Source organism: Notechis scutatus, chromosome 4, assembly GCF_049901735.1.
Source record: "Notechis scutatus isolate UNSWTSFEM ecotype Mainland chromosome 4, rNotScu1.2, whole genome shotgun sequence".
Classification (NCBI taxonomy): Eukaryota; Metazoa; Chordata; class Lepidosauria; order Squamata; family Elapidae; genus Notechis; species Notechis scutatus.
Genome location: NC_142012.1, coordinates 157652977 through 157668673, shown reverse-complemented (window position 1 = coordinate 157668673; position 15697 = coordinate 157652977). Strand labels below are relative to the sequence as shown.

At 41.1% G+C, this 15697-nt stretch overlaps 1 protein-coding gene across 3 annotated transcripts in view; it reads right to left on the bottom strand.

The window, feature by feature from the left end:
- Positions 1–12600, bottom strand: part of MFN1 (mitofusin 1) — a 28787-nt gene extending 16187 nt beyond the window's left edge. Inside the window, exons 1-6 of one of the 3 annotated variants that reach the window (XM_087965377.1) lie at positions 11561–11635; positions 11214–11375; positions 8418–8539; positions 6723–6858; positions 4997–5159; positions 1300–1424 (exon numbers count right to left, since the gene is read on the bottom strand). In XM_087965377.1, the coding sequence (XP_087821503.1) occupies positions 1300–1424; positions 4997–5159; positions 6723–6858; positions 8418–8532 (539 nt within the window). In that variant the 5' untranslated portion in view covers positions 8533–8539; positions 11214–11375; positions 11561–11635. Of the gene's footprint in view, positions 1–1299; positions 1425–4996; positions 5160–6722; positions 6859–8417; positions 8540–11213; positions 11376–11560; positions 11636–12331 lie in introns of those variants that run through there. The other 2 variants (XM_087965376.1, XM_026666717.2) reach the window with 2 other exon arrangements.
- Between the last annotated feature and the right edge of the window lie 3097 nt (positions 12601–15697).

Genomic DNA, 15697 nt, shown 5'->3' with positions numbered 1-15697 from the left:
ACTTTGAAGGTCTTCTAGTCTAGCTCCCTGCTCAAGCAGGAGACCATTTAGCATTCCAGGCAAATGGCTGTCCAGTCTCTTCTTAAAAGCCTCCAGTGATGGGACACCCACAACTTCTGAAGGCAAGCCATGATTAATTGTTCTCATTCTCAGGAAATTTCTCCTTAATTCTTTCTAGTTTCTCTCCTTGGTTAGTTTCCATCTATTGCTTCTCGTCTTGCCTTCAGGTGCTTTAGAACAGCAGTCGCCAACCGGTGGACCGCAGCCCACTGGTGGGCCATGAGAAAATTTTGGTGGGCCGCAGAGAAATCTCATCCCCAGAGCATCCCCCAAAGGAATTAATCCAGGCTGTGCAGAAACACAAGGCTGTGCCGCCCACATGGCCCGCGGGAACCCTCCCTGTCCACTCACTTCTTACCCAGCAAACTTGCCTACTAAATTACTATTTTTCTGACCATCAGCTGTGCTGCTCTGCCGGGAGATTTAGATTAGCTAAGAAACAGGAAATGGTTGGATTTCTTGCTTTCTAGCCAGTCGTTAGATCTTCAGCTCTGCTTTTAAGCACAGCCAAACCTCCCTTAGGACTGAAGGTTCTATTATTCAGTACAGACTCACGGCAAGCAAATTTGAAAGATTGAGCTAGCCGATGGCAGATAGATAGATCACTGAATGATTCTGTGAGCAACTCGATCTGCCTGCCTGCTTTGCCTGATTTTGCTCTTTTTTATAAAAAAATCAATATTTATATAAATATTTATAGTATTTACATATAAGCCATGCCCAGCCAGTCACATGACCACCAAGCCACACCCACAAATTAGGCCAGGCTCACAGAACCGGTTAGTGGTCCCTGGGATTTAAAATTATGACTTTGGTGGTCCCTGAAGTCCAAAAGGTTGGCAACCCCTGCTTTAGAAAATAAGTTGACCCCCCCTTTTCTTGGCAGCCCCTCAAACATTGGAATACTGCTATCATGTCACCCCAAGTCCTTTTTAGTAAACATATTCAATTCCTGCAACCCCCTAAACATCTTTGTTGCCCTTCTCTGCGCTCTTTCCAGAGTCTCAATAAACAAGTCAAGAAGACTTCCATTCATTACAATGTCCTTTCTTTTTAGACCTATGATTAAAAGTTTCTGAACAAGCCAGGATATTAAGCTGCGGTCGATAGTTGGCTTGATCGCTGAGTCTTTTCAGAGACTTTCTTTGAACAATGAAACAATGGGAAGCTACAGCCAAGATGGAGTGTGTTGTTTAAAAGGAAGACACCTTGAGAATGAATCCAAAAGAGTTGTAATACCTGTCTACTAAGACCAAGTCGTCTCTCAAGAGAGCACATTTGGTTTTAGGCCAAAAGACATGAACTAAGCAACCAGCTTCTAAGTCTTTATCCATATGGAGAGCGTGGGCGAGCTGATTGACTGTCTGCAAAGGAAGAACAGGTTAGGATAAGGTCAGTGGCATGACAACTTGAAGACATTTCAATATTACCTGAAGCAGCAACAGAGTTTCTAGAATCCAATTTATTTTTATTTATTTTTTGATTCCTAGAAGTATGATGAGTAGATTTACTATTCATCACCAAACCGATGTAGACAAAATAAAAGCCAATGGGATGTTTACATTAATACCTTGGCTTTTTTCAAAAGAGCAGGGAAAGGAAGGGATCCCTTCCAGTGGTGGGATTCAATTTTATTTTTTTACTATCGGTTCTGTGGGCGTGGCATGGCTTCATGGGCGTGGCAGGGGAAGGATACTGTAAACTCTCCAATCCCACCCCATCCCACTAACCTGCTTTCCAGCTCCATTCTCCTGTGCAGGGCAACAAAAGAAGATCAGCTGGGACTCGGGAGACAGAGGATAGATGGGGGCGGGGCCAGTCAGAGGTGGTATTTGCCGGTTCTCCGAACGACTCAAAATTTCCACTACCAGTTCTCCAGAACAGGTCAGAACCTGCTGAATACCACCTCTGACCCCTTCCCTTCTGGCCTTCCAAATACGCCTGGGTTTAGCATTGCATAGGAAGAAGTGCATGGAAAGAAATATTGCTCCGCTCGTGGAAAATCAGCCCAATATTTGGGGAAAGTCAAATTAGGAATGAGGATACAAAGATGAGCAAATAGATTCTGAATTTGTAAGAGTTTTGGCTTACATCACAAGGATTGGTGACAAACCAAGCATGTGTACTAACTGAAGCACTACAGTATATATGCTACATGGACAGTTGATATGGAACTCTGGAATTACCTTGGCCTGATAGAAACAGGCAGAATATGATTTTAATACATAGTATGCAATATGGAATTCTAACCTCTAATAGAGACTAGTTAAGCTCACTCAACAGACTAATACCTGATATGTTTTGTTTAGTTTTGGCTTAATTCAGCGTCTGATCTGAGTTATTTGACTTACACATCAAAAAGGACCATGGCCACAGTTTGCAAAAAAAAAATTGTCCTATCAACTCTTTTCTCTTTTCTCTAAGGAGAATAAAATTAAACCATATTAAATAAGTCACATACTAACTGTTTCTTGCCTAGATCTTGAATAACAGCATACATGTTTTCTAATATATATTAAGTCTAGTTTCCCAGGTGGCATAATTTTAGCACTGTTTACTCAACACATTAAAAGGCATATGTCCAACATTGCATAGGAAAACATGCTGACACTAAAACAGTCCATCCTGAGTGTTCTTATTGCTCCTTGACTTAGGAGCATAATTGGGACCAGATCTTCCCTTGCTAAGCTGCTCGGTTGTGAAATGAGTGATGCCCAATTTTGCAACCCTGTTGGTTGCAGTTTTTTGGTGAATCTGGTTTCCCCCGTTTACTTTCCTTGTTTGAAGCCCCCTGGGAAGTTTGCAAATGGCGACCATGTGACACTGGGACACTGCAACCATCATAAATACATGCAGTTGCCAAGCACCCAAATTTTGATCCCGTGACCGTGGGAATGCCCAAACTATTGTAAGTGTGAGGCCTGTTGGAGATCACTTTTTTCCATGCACACTGTCATTTCGAACAGTGACTAAACAAATGATTGTAAGTTAAGAACTCCCAGTATGCTGGCTGGAGAATTCTAGGAGTTAAAATCCACAGATCTACAAGTCACCTAGTTGAGAAACACTCACTGCTCTACACTATTGCTTATCGCAGAAAATACAATTTTATAAATTTTGCATCAAACCGCCTCTGACCTTTTTTTTTTTTTTTTTCAATGGAGGACCTTTCTGTGATAGTGAGAAACCAATCCCTGCTTGTAAAAAGAGGAAGTAAACTGCCTGCAGCTGTCACTAATGACTTTTCTACCAAACATGGAAAGGCAGAGATGGCCTTGGAGTAGATATGAGACAGCTGTCAAGCGGGGGGAAAATGAAATCTAAAATTGTCCTGTCCCGACCCTTTTTGGTATAAAGGGGATGGATGAGGAAACTGTCAGGTTTTCAACATTTTGTTATTTGGGTCTGTATGGATAGTCCTCGACTTACATCCACAGTTTTGTCCAAAAATTTCTGTTGCTAAGTAATAACCCGGTTGTTACCGTATTTATCGGCGTATAACACGCACAGGCGTATAACACGCATCTTCATTTTAAGAGGGAAATTTCAGGAAAAAAAATTAAATTTCTAAATAAAAACTTTGAAGCAAAATAAGGGTAGCTCAGAACTTTTTTTTTTTATTAATATTATTACCACTTATAAGGTAAATCAGTGGTCCCCAACCTTTTTGTACCAGGGACCGGTTTCAAGCAGAAAATTTTTGCAAGGACCGGGGGAAGAGAAGAGAAGGAGGCTTCGCTCTCGCTGCTCCACCATCCAAGGAAGAAACTGCTTCAAAGAAGCGGGGGGCCTTTTCCTGTCGCCGCAGCTATTCCGAAGCGCCCGTTTCACCCCCACTCCCACCCCGCGCGCGCTTCAATCCACAGTGTCCCATTCTGCCTGCCTGCCTGCCTGCCTTAGTTTCTGGTTGTTTGGGAGCAGCTTCGGCTGAGAATAATAACTATTCGCCTCTTTTACTCAGCCGAAGCTGTTCCGATTCAACCATTAACGAAGGCAGGCAGGCAGGCAGAACGGAGCACTGCGGGCGGGCGGGCGGACGGGGTGGGGGGGGAGAAACGGGCGCTTCAGGGAAGCTGCGGCGACAGGAAAAGCCCCCGCTTCTTTGAAGCAGTTTCTTCCTGTGCTGGTGGAGGAGCGAGAGAGCGACTGAGAGAGCTGACCCAGAGAGAAGGACAGGCTTCGGTTGCTTCCTCCCTCCCCTTCTTTCATTTGTGTCCTTGATCCCGATCCCAGCAGCATTCACCGAAGGCTTCTTAACATTATATCGGCGTATAACACGCATACATCATTTGCCCCCTATTTTCAGGGGGAAAAAAGTGCGTGTTATACGCCGATAAATACGGTAAGTGAATCTGGCTCCCTTATGATTCTGCTTGTCAGAAGGTTGCAAAAGGTGATCACAGGACCCCGGGACAGGGCAACCGTCATAAACACATGCCAGTTGCCAAGTGCTCGAATTTTGATCAGGTGACCACATGGAGGCTGAAATGGTTGTGTGAAAAACAGCCATGAGTCACTTTTTTCAGTGCTATTGTAACTTTGGACGGTCAATAAACAAAATGGTTGCAAGTCAAGGACTACTTCCTCTTTTAATGACCCCATAATCCCTTGCCAGGTGGAGTCTGGGCAACTGAGTGGAGCTGAGTGCTTACAGGCCGGATGCCCTTCCTATTGCCAATGCGGAGTTTTTCCCCCAGCAGGTATATTCTCATTGTGCCCAGAAAGAGAAATATCTGCCTCTACCTAGGATCGAACTCACAGCCTCCTGATTTGTGATGAGAGAGCTCCACCTCTCAGCCACTGCAACACTCTTTAGTCAAGGACTACTATTTTAATAAACTAGTGCAGAGTTCTTCTTTTATCTCCTGAGGTACCTGTTTCCTGACCTGGCTTATTTCAAGGGGCTACTAGCAAAACAGCCATGAGGATGACTTACCTTAACGCTCTTCTTTTCGTCTGAGCCTTCAGTCATCAGGTAAGCTTTATCACCATCGGTTCCTTCTACGCTGAGAAAGCAGTTAGTGGTGTGCCCAATGCCACTTGGCAACACTTTGTCCCACAGCATTGCGTTGATCACAGAACTCTTCCCACTGCTGGTTCTGTACAGCAGGTCAAGAAGAGAACGGAAAGGTGAATTTTTGAACTTAAATTGTAGCCAAGATTATGAATTGTCTTGGGCAATAATTCCAGATTCCAGTCTAGAAAGTCTTGATTCTGAGCAAACTGTGTACATTTGCTACCTTTATTTTATATATCCTCATCATCTTCTTTTAACGACTCCATAATCTCTTGTGTGGAGTCTGGGCCACTGAATTGAACTAGCAGAGTGTTTACTGGCCAGATGCCTTTTCTATCGCCAATGTGGAGTTTTATTTAGCAGATATATTCTCACTGTGCCCAGAGGGAGAAATATCTGCCTGTACCTGGGATCGAACTCACAGCCTCCTGATTGTGAGGCGAGAGCTCCAACTCTAGGCCACTGCACCACTCCTACCTTTATCTTATATATCAGTATCATTAATTTTACACCCAGCGGACAATCCTTCAAAGTAGACCAGACTAGGAAACCAACATTTCAATGCTAATAGTAATTTTATAATAAGATTATAGTAACAGAATCTTCCAAGTCTGAATGGCCTTCTTCCCTCTATCTGCATGAGAATTAGGGACAGTCCTGCCTGAGGTGCTTTCTCAAATTATATTTCTGCCCAGATTCAGATTTTTTTTTCATCTGAGGCTTCTTTCTTCCCAATATACCTAGCTCCATCAATTTCCACCAGTCTGTTAATTTATTTTGGTTTCGGTAATGATGGGAGAGAAAAACAACAAGGAAAGGCACTGAAATCTTTCCAATATTGCTAATGTAAAAGCAGACATTGACCAGACCCCTAGCTTAATATACAGGTAATCCTTGAGTTCTGACCAAAACGTAGCCTTGCCCATCATGGTCATAAGTTGTGATGGTTGTAAATTTTATTGGAGATTTCATGACCTTTTTTGTAGTGGTCGGTAAGCAAATCAATGATTCGTTGTAGGCTGGAAGTAAATGCAGATTTTTGGTGAAACCGTTGCAAAACCTGGTCATGTGACCTACAAGGTGCTGGAAATGGCCAAAAAACTGGCCTGATGCCAGGCACCTGAAGTGTGATCATGTGATTGTGGGGTAGATCATGTGACTGTGGGGGGATACGTAACCATTGGAACTTCAAACTGGATTGTAAGTATCCCCCAGGTAGGTGTTGAAGATTACCTATAGATAAGAACTACGAAATTGCTTTCATTTCTAATGATAGCAAAACCGTTGTACAAGGTAAATTGCACATATTCTGTTTTTATGACAAACACATTGTACTAGAGGCAAGAGGAGCAGGCAAGTCAGAAAAGTCAAGATGGCCACTGCGCATAAAGCCTTGGCCTCTTTTCGTAGGAAAAAATCCTGAGACTGACATAATTTACTGAGAAATCATATTGCTCAAGCATCAATAGTGAGTGAAAATTGGTTACATAACAGCATCAGGGTAACTCTTAATTCTGAGCTTAACTTCCTTGTGAAGCATGGTTTTAATGGTTTCTCAGGTAATATGTTTAAAATAATTTGAAATGTATTATATTTCCCAAGAGAAGAACCTCACCCATTTATTCCCACAAACGGCAACTCTTACCTGCCAAAGAAAGCTACTTTCATATGCCGTCGTGCTAATACTTCACCAATTACGGCCAGCTTGTTTTTATAGGCCTGTATTTTTTTATGTTCGTCTGTGGTAGCTATGCATTCAAGCTGTGGGTTTTTGTGGGTTTCTGTCATCAAAGGGAAGAACAAGAGTTAGAGCAGGCTACTGCAGAACTACAATATTTTTTCTGTTTAATAACAATAGCACTTAGACTTATATACCACTTTACAGTGCCTTACAGCCCTCTCTAAGCGGTTTACAGAGTCAGCATATTGCCCTCAACAACTTGGGTCCTCCCACCTCGGAAGGATGGAAGGCTGAGTCAACCTCGAGTCAGTGAGATTCGAACTGCCAAACTTCTGGCAGCCGGCAGAAGTAGCCTTCTAACCACTGCACACCGCGGCTCATAATGTGATAAATCCATGCAATTTTAAGGGAAAACTTTTTCACAAAGAGCTGCCTGGTGCCAATACTATGAGTTCTCAAAGGACTCTTGGCCAGGATCTGCCAGGTTGAGGAGAATGGGACGTCAAACATTTCTCTAAACATAATAAGGTTTGAACAGGCAAAGTGGGAACTTTCTCTGGCTCTTACTCTCATTTTGCCTGAGCCAAGTAGCGGACACAGAGTATATATTATTTGACTGTCACTTGTATAGACAGAGAGGGATCAATATTTTAAAGAGTGCACATTAGACAAACAGCCTATTAGGATCCTTACATTAAAACAAACATTTCATGTGAGGTCCGAATCCAAAAATTGCATACAACATGGCCCTTTATTGGAACAAAACAATTCAGTTGAGAACTGCATATGTGAATTTGGGTAAAATGTAGAGATGACACAGAAATATGATTTGCATTTTCCTTTACTTAGTCTCTTATGCCATTTTCTAATGAATTACTTAATTGTTCTATATTTGGTATTTTATATTCTGATATGGCCTAACACTTAAATCAATAAAGTATTATGCTTCATCGCACAGTTAGCCAGGTGTTTTGAATTCTCCGAGAAGCACTGTAGCTATCAGATGTTGTTTAGAAGCAATATAAATCCGTTCTCAAAGTCTCTGTCTGCCACTCAGTTTCATAACCTAAACCTTTTTAATACATCTGTGACATTAGAGCAGTTAACCAATCAAAAGAAGCTGAGAATAGTTGTCATTCTTAGGCCAATTAAAAACAACTCAAGCAATGATTCAGGAGATAATCGGTGGACAGAGATCAAAGCACCAACATTATGAAAGTACAATTAACTTGTCATATTGAGAGGCCTTTTTCCGATGTTATAAAGTGTGATGAGGCACCAATACAATTTTTGCCCATTTCTTCCTTTATAAGAGTTACCATAAGAAACAGAAAACCTGCCAGCAATTTATTGGCTGACAAAAATGTAAGGAATCTAAGTACCTTGTGGCACTGTTTACAACAAAACATTTGTGAATTTTGCCTCATCGTGGCTTTGCAAAAGAAAGAACAACTGTTAAAAGAGCGATGAAAACGCCTTCCAAAGGGGTACCTCATGAATATTCCAAAGTGTGAATGAAAAGACTTCTCTTTGAATCATTAAAAGCTTTGGTGAGATTCATGCAGCTGCTTCCTATCTTCCCGTACATGGGCCAGTGCAGCTACCTCCCTTACTCTCCCCAAAATATGCATTCCTTGCCCTCCTGGGCTTAAAACCCACCTTCCACAAAGTTTGCTCCTTCGGTAACAAAATTCAGTAGTTCTTCAAAAATGGCAGTAATGGTCTTCTTGGCCAACACGAAATGTTTGAGTGGAGAGGTATTTGAGTCCGCCATGATGGAACTGAAATGATATTGAACTGATATATCAGGTATGCAACTGGAGACCAGGAGACTGTGATTTCTAGTTCGCCTTAGGCATGAAAGCAGGTGGACGACTTTTGACCAATCACCAAGAGACTGTGAGTTCTAGTTTTGCCTTTAGCATTAAAACTGGCTGGGTGACTTTGGGTTAGTCATTCCCTCTCAGCCCAACCCGCCTCACAGGTTTGTTGTTGTTTGTTGTATGAAAATAGGAGGAAGAAGGAACATTAGGTATATCCACCACCTAGAGTTTATATAAATAATAAAGGCCAGACATTAAATAAATCCCACCCAGAAAATGTCTTCCATGGTCATAAACAGAGTTTTAACTCCATGATGATCTGGGAAGAAATAAGGCTGGCTAAACTGCCTGTCTAAAGGGAGAAGGAATTCTAGATAGACCCACAATGCTTCTTCCAGCCCACAGTCACAGCATATATGACAAGTCAGCGAATAGTTGAAACTGAAACCATATTGGTGAACTCCATTGGTGTGTTTTCCTTGATTGTGGGAAGTGTGTGTGTGTGTGTGTGTGTGTGTGTATGTATATATATCTATATATCTATATCTATCTACACACACACAAATATATATAATAAATTATATATAAATTTGGATGTATTTGCTCCCTAATTTCAAAATATCAAAATTGAGGAATATATCTGCTCATAGAGAGTGAAACCATGCAGTTTGTTGTGGCTTTCCACCTAATAAAGAAAAAGTAAATAGAAACAAGAATAACATAGCCTAATAATTATATATATAGTGTTAATCAATTTTGCTATGTAATTTCTCCATAAAATCCCCTCAGATTAAAAATCTATTTTGTGGAATTTCGTGCATGCATTTTGTTGTGGATAATTGCCATACCTCGGGGAGAAGGTGGGGTGGGAGAGGAAATGCATAAATTAGTTCATAACTGTAAAATATATTAAAAGTCAGTATAAAATCACATTTACTTCATCCAATCTAGATGAAGCTTTTAATTCAAGACAGATACATAGTTAGAAAACCAAGCACTTATTAATCATATTTATCTTTTTTGTTTCATAACCCAACAGCTAATTTTTTCACTTTAGCAATGCAGTTTTCCTTCTGTATATATTGTCAATATTGGTGTGTGTGTCTGTGTGAGTGAAATGCAAAGCAGTTGAGGTTTGGAACCCTCTTTTAAAAACACTTTACTGCTTAAAACTTGCAAGATCTAAACTGTCAAATGGAGATTGAAACTGACTAGCTTTTTCAGACCAGGATGAAACCAGGAAAATACAGCAGTGCTAAAAAGCTTTAGAGTCTTATTTTTCCAGCGCCACACTGACCTAAATACTCAGTGTATGCGCCCTGCCTACTAGCACCGCCAATTGAATGCTGTACATGCAAGCTGCTTTTCCCGGAAATGGATTGTACTGCAACAGTGGCTAACCCTGTGTTATTTGCAAATATATTAGTATCAAATTAACAAATATTGCACAAATGCTATGGATGCTGCCCAAATTAAAATGTCTCATTCGAGAAAACGAAACTTTCATTTCCATACAGCCTAAACAGAAACAAAGGAGCATGCAATAGCAATGAACAGCTTGAAATATTCAGCAGAGCAGAGGAGCTTTTAGAAAGAAGCAGCCATGTCTCATACATTAATTCCTAACACTCAAGTGCTGAGATATGTGCAAAGCACAAACCAAAATTAAACCCATAAGGTAACCGGTCAAATTATCAAGAAAACTACTCCCAGGTGGACTTTGACCACAAAAGGTGCTGTGTGCACACATACAGAGCATGTTATTTTACAGAAGGTTGCTAGGAAGCTCATCTCTGTTTCTCTTATAGCTACATTTTTGTGTAGATCTAATGTCTATGCTGGATTCTCCAACGTGGTCAATATTGACCCCAGGGACTATTTATTAGTAGTAGTAGTACCATTAAAGTAATATTGTCTTATAATAAATGTTTTGGGGGTCAACAAGCATTAAGGAGACAATGAGCTGAAGACTTTGGTTGACCCTATCTTTCAATTACAGCAAGTAGCCGAAAATAAGGATTAAGAGATAGCAAACTATTGAAATTTCCCTTTGAAGGTTCAAAACATATAAGAACACAATCTTCAGTCTGCAAAGATTTTTAACTGATCTGCCTGGTCTTCTCTCCCACTCAGAAGTGTCCATCTGTTGCTCCTTAAGGCAAGGCGTTTTTCTGACCATCAGCTCACCAGGCTCCTTCCTGTCCCCAGAGCAAGATCCTCCCAAGGCCAAGTTTCAAGCCAAGGATGGGGAGTGCTGGTGGTGGTGTCCAAGGCCAGCTTTTTGCAAAAAGACCTCTGGTTAAAGCTTTAAGGGGATTAGCTTTGGCCAAAAACGGACAAACCACACCCAGCTTTTTTTTTTTTTTTTTTACTCAAGAGTTGCAAACTTCAGAATGAACCAGAAAGGAAAACTTTTCAACGCTACCACTGAAGATGCTCCCTAAGCCCGGCAATGAAAGGTCTGAAAGAAAAGCAACCAAGGGACCCGACAGAAACTTTTTCAGACTGAACCCTCCGACATCCGCTGACCCCTTTCTTTCCGAAACGACCCCCCCCCCAAAGCAACTGCCCCTAAACTCCCTCCGTTTCTCCCCCCTCCCCAATCTGATCAGATTAAAAAATAAATAAATACCTGACTGCAATAATGCCTCGACCTCTTTCTTCCCTCGGAATTTCAGGGTTGGGGATGCCCAGGAAACGTGGACAACCAGGAAGCCCCCCACCCAGCCCGCTCCAGAGACTGGGACTACAACTCCCGGACGCCCAGCCCGCTGGGCACTGTAGTCCAACGCATCTGGGGGAAGCACGAGGTGGGGAGGAAGGCTGCCAAAACCCCCTTGGGATGGGCGCGAAGCCCCTCCCCTCACACCCGCGCTGGGGTCTACAAATTACACCCCCCCGCGCGCCTCATTAATTAAGAGAAGGCTAATTAAATGGCTAAAGGCTCCCCTTTCAGCACCCCCCCCCCCCACACCTCACCTGGCAGGACGCGCGGGGCTCGCGCCCCACTCCACCCCTCAGAACCTCAGCGGCTTTGCCCCGCCTCCCGCTCTCACCCAATCACGAGGGAAGCGGCGGGCACTTCCGCCTCCTCTCCCACGCCGGCTGTGCTTTGCCTCATCTTTACTCAAGGTTCTTACGCGCCGGTCCTCGGGTTTTTTTTTTCTTTCGGAGCATGCGCAGTACGCTTCGGAATTCTATCCCACCGTCTCCCGCGGCTGCTTCGTACGACAGCCTGAAGTGGAGTGTGAATCCAATCTCTCTCCCTCTTCATTCCCCACTCTATTCCCCGCTATTTCAAAATCCGGAGGCAAAAATCCGGACCCGCACTAGGTGGCGTTAAACAGTTTTGTAGGCTTTGGGGGTGGTGGGGTACCGTTTCGTGGGCGTCCGGATTTTTGCAGCCAGGATAGGGTTATCTTAAGAGGCCAGGGTAAATGGAACCGCCATCTATTTCAGATTGCCGTATGACTGCTGACTTATGCGGGGCAGTTTTCTCCAACCTGACCGTCCACGGAGATAGATATTGGAGTGGCAGTTGAGTCCAGTTAAGGGTTTACGTAAGGGTGGCGTGGTTGATTTTCTCTCTTTTGAAAAAAAAACTTTTATTTAAAAGAAGATTTTACAGATTTTTTTTAAAAAAACTATAGAAACATACCGGTAAAAGAAAAAGCAGGAAAAGAAATAAAATGTAAAAAGATGGAAGGAAAAGTGAAAGGAAAGAAAAAGGAAAGAAAAAAATCAACACACCTAAAGAAGTGATTTCCAATCTTTGTGGCAATTACAAACATAGCAATTGCCATCTCTGTCTTCCAATATTATAATCACGATTCTCTTCTTCGCATAGGCAAACATTTTAATCAATAAATCCCAGAATCACCAGTTCGGTTTTGTCCATTTTCAGCAAATTGTCCACAAAAGGGCTTTCAGTCTTTTGTACAAGTAATTATACTTGCGTAATCAAACAAACCAATTTAGCCATTTCTGCAATTTGACATCTGTAAGGCAGTTTCCAGCAATGAGTTGGACTTCAACTCCCAGAATTCCACAGTCGGACCAACGTGCCCAGATTGAGAAACATTGCTCAGTTAGTCTAATGCGCAGCTATTCCTTAGCTCTATAAACGTACTTCTCTTTTCCCATGAAATACGGTATTAAATTTAGGCTAAGAGAAGAAGCCAGGATTTCTTAGGGAATTTTCTCTCTCCCATAGACTAAAAACAGCAGCAAAGATCAAATCAGCTTATTTCTTGAATGGGTCTGGGATTGTAGACTCCAGACAATAGGACAAAAGTGATCCTAAACTTCCCCTTTGTTTTTGGACACCAAGGCTAAAACTGATAACGCCTATCTTTAGACAGGAAAATTAGCAAATATCAACAATCTAAACAAAACTGGGGAGGGGGGAGATCTCAAGATATTAGAAGTTAATTTCATTAAGAGATTTCTTCACACATACCGCTCTGAGGTTACAAAAGATAAAGATTGCAAAATCCCTACAGAGCCAAACTGCATCTCCTCCCTACCAGACCAAGTATGCTTTCTAGTAATCTCTAGGGAGGCTAATTTTCCATGTTTTCTAGCAATAACAAAGACTTCTCTATAAAACCAATCACTTCTAATCTGTGATATGTGGCCACCTTCAATTCCTAGATTAGGCTACATTGTTTACTGAGTTGGCAATTCCTTGATTGGGTTATTGCTCATGGCTTATCTGGGTTTCAATTGCTGGCTAGGAGGTATTGTGATCTTTTAGCTTTTGGGTTGTCTTTTTTTTGAATGTCTATGAAGATTCTCAATCATCCAGGTCATGGCTGTCCCAAAGGTGCTTTTTCAAGAGGACTTTCTGGTTTTTCTTTGAAGAAGTTTCTCTTTTGAACGGTGTAGATACAACATAATAGGGCTGGAATGGATCTCAAAGGTCAAGGTAGATCTTATGATACCCTAGTCAAATGGTTGTCCAGTCTCTTTTTGAAAACCTCCATTCCATTGTTTTCACAGACAGAAAATTTCTCCTTACTTCTAACTTAGATCTCTCTTTAACAAGCACCCACCCATTACTTCCTGTCCTGCTCTCTGGTTGTTTGGAGAGTAAGTCAGTCCAAGTCTCTCCGTGACATCCCCTTAAATCAGGGGTCTTCAAACTTGACAGCTTTCAGACTTGTGGACTTCAACTCCCAGAATTCCTCCTCCAGTCATGTTCGCTCAGGAATTCTGGGAGTTTTAGTCCACAAGTCTTAAACTTGCCAAGTTTGAAGACCCTTGCCTTAAATACTGGAAGACAGCTATCATGTCCCTCCCCAATGCTTCTCTTCAACAAGCTACAGAAACATCCACCTCTCTCAACCTTTCATAATAGGATTTGACCTACAGATCCTTTAACATCTTTATTGTTCTTCTCTATACTTTCTAGGTACAGCATCTTTTTTTTCTGTTGACCAGAACCATACACAGAATTCCATCTGTGGCCTCAGCCACAAGTGTGGTATAAAGCAGTATTATCATTTCTCATTATTTGTATGTATGTATGATTTTGTATATGTTTAATTTTATGATGGCTGATTTGACCAAGCACCAGGCTTTCAGGAACTCTCTAGAATTTTTGGATTTAGCTTCATCCAAAAGTGGGATTTCTCCTCATTCAAGAACATTCTGTCCTGGTTGGATTTTTCACATGGGGAACAGCTATCTTTAGGCAAGGAGGACGATGGACTTCTGTTATGCATTTGTGACAAGTAACTCTGCTACATAATGTACAGATAGTCATAGACTCAAGACCACAATTGAGCCCAAAACTTAGCTTGTTAAGTGAAACATTTGTTAAGTGAGTTTTGCCATTTTTCCTTTCTTGCCATATTTGTAAAGTGAAACTCTGCAGTTGATAAGTTAGTAACCTGGTTTGTTAAGTGAATCTGGCTTCCGCATTGACTTTGTTTGTCAAAGGATTGCGAAAAGTGATTACATGACCTTTGAACACAATGGTCTAAGTATGAACCAGTTGCCAAGCATCTGAATTTTGATCACATGATTATGGGGATACTTCAAGGATCGTAACTATGAAAAACATTAAAAATCCCTTTTTTCAGTAGTTATAACTTTGAATGGTCACTAAATGAACTGTTATAAGTCAAGGACTACCTGTATAGCCTTATTTCAGCCATGGTACGACTGATCCAAATCCAAATATATACAGTATGTTGAAACCTAAAAATATTTAACTGCAAGTCTACTTTATAGAAATTGGGCAGATAGGGGACTTTTGATTGAATAAAATCTCATTAACCATTGAACAAGAGAATTAACTCTCCACAGCTACTATATGGTAATTGTTAGATGTTCCTTTCATTAAAATGAAGGATATTTTGGGGCCACAGTATTCAGAACTGCTAAAATAGCTCAGCATAAACAGGTTGTTAAAAATGGTTCACTCAGTAACTAATATTAATGTCCTAATGCGTTACATAGCGATGTTTCATTCTTAAAAACTTTAAATTGCTTTAACAATAGGCTTGGAAATTAAAACATTGGATAAGAATACGTCTTTCCTGGGGCATGTCCTGTTTAACTAAGAGGAACCTGCTTCTGAACAGGTGTGTCTAGTACTGTATTGTGCTGCTGCTAATGTTTTAGGCTAATTGGTTCTCTTGTCTCAGGATTGATTTATACTGAATATGGGATATTTATAATAAAATTAATGGAAAAATGATATTGTGGATACAAAACAATAATGAAAGAAATATACTTCTGTGTTTAAATCGAGGAGACAGAGTAATGAATCACGAAGTAAAAATGATATGATTTTTGGAACAGTATTTAAAATTCATTAGCTATATTATTTATTTGTTCATTCTCTTTTTATTTCCCTCATTTATCCAAAGATGGGATTTCAAATACTATCATTATACTGAAATACTTGCAAATCGAAAGAACTCTTAATGGCTAGATTTAAGGGAATATATGTAATTGGCTTTGTGTGTGAGAATGACATTCAAAGTCCAATGCTTCTATAAATAAAAGCAAATACTAGGAAATCTGTGAGGTAGAAAGTTCATCACACGCATGAAGTAAGCTCAGATGACAAACTCATGTCAAGGGTGAGGGCACATATCTAAATAA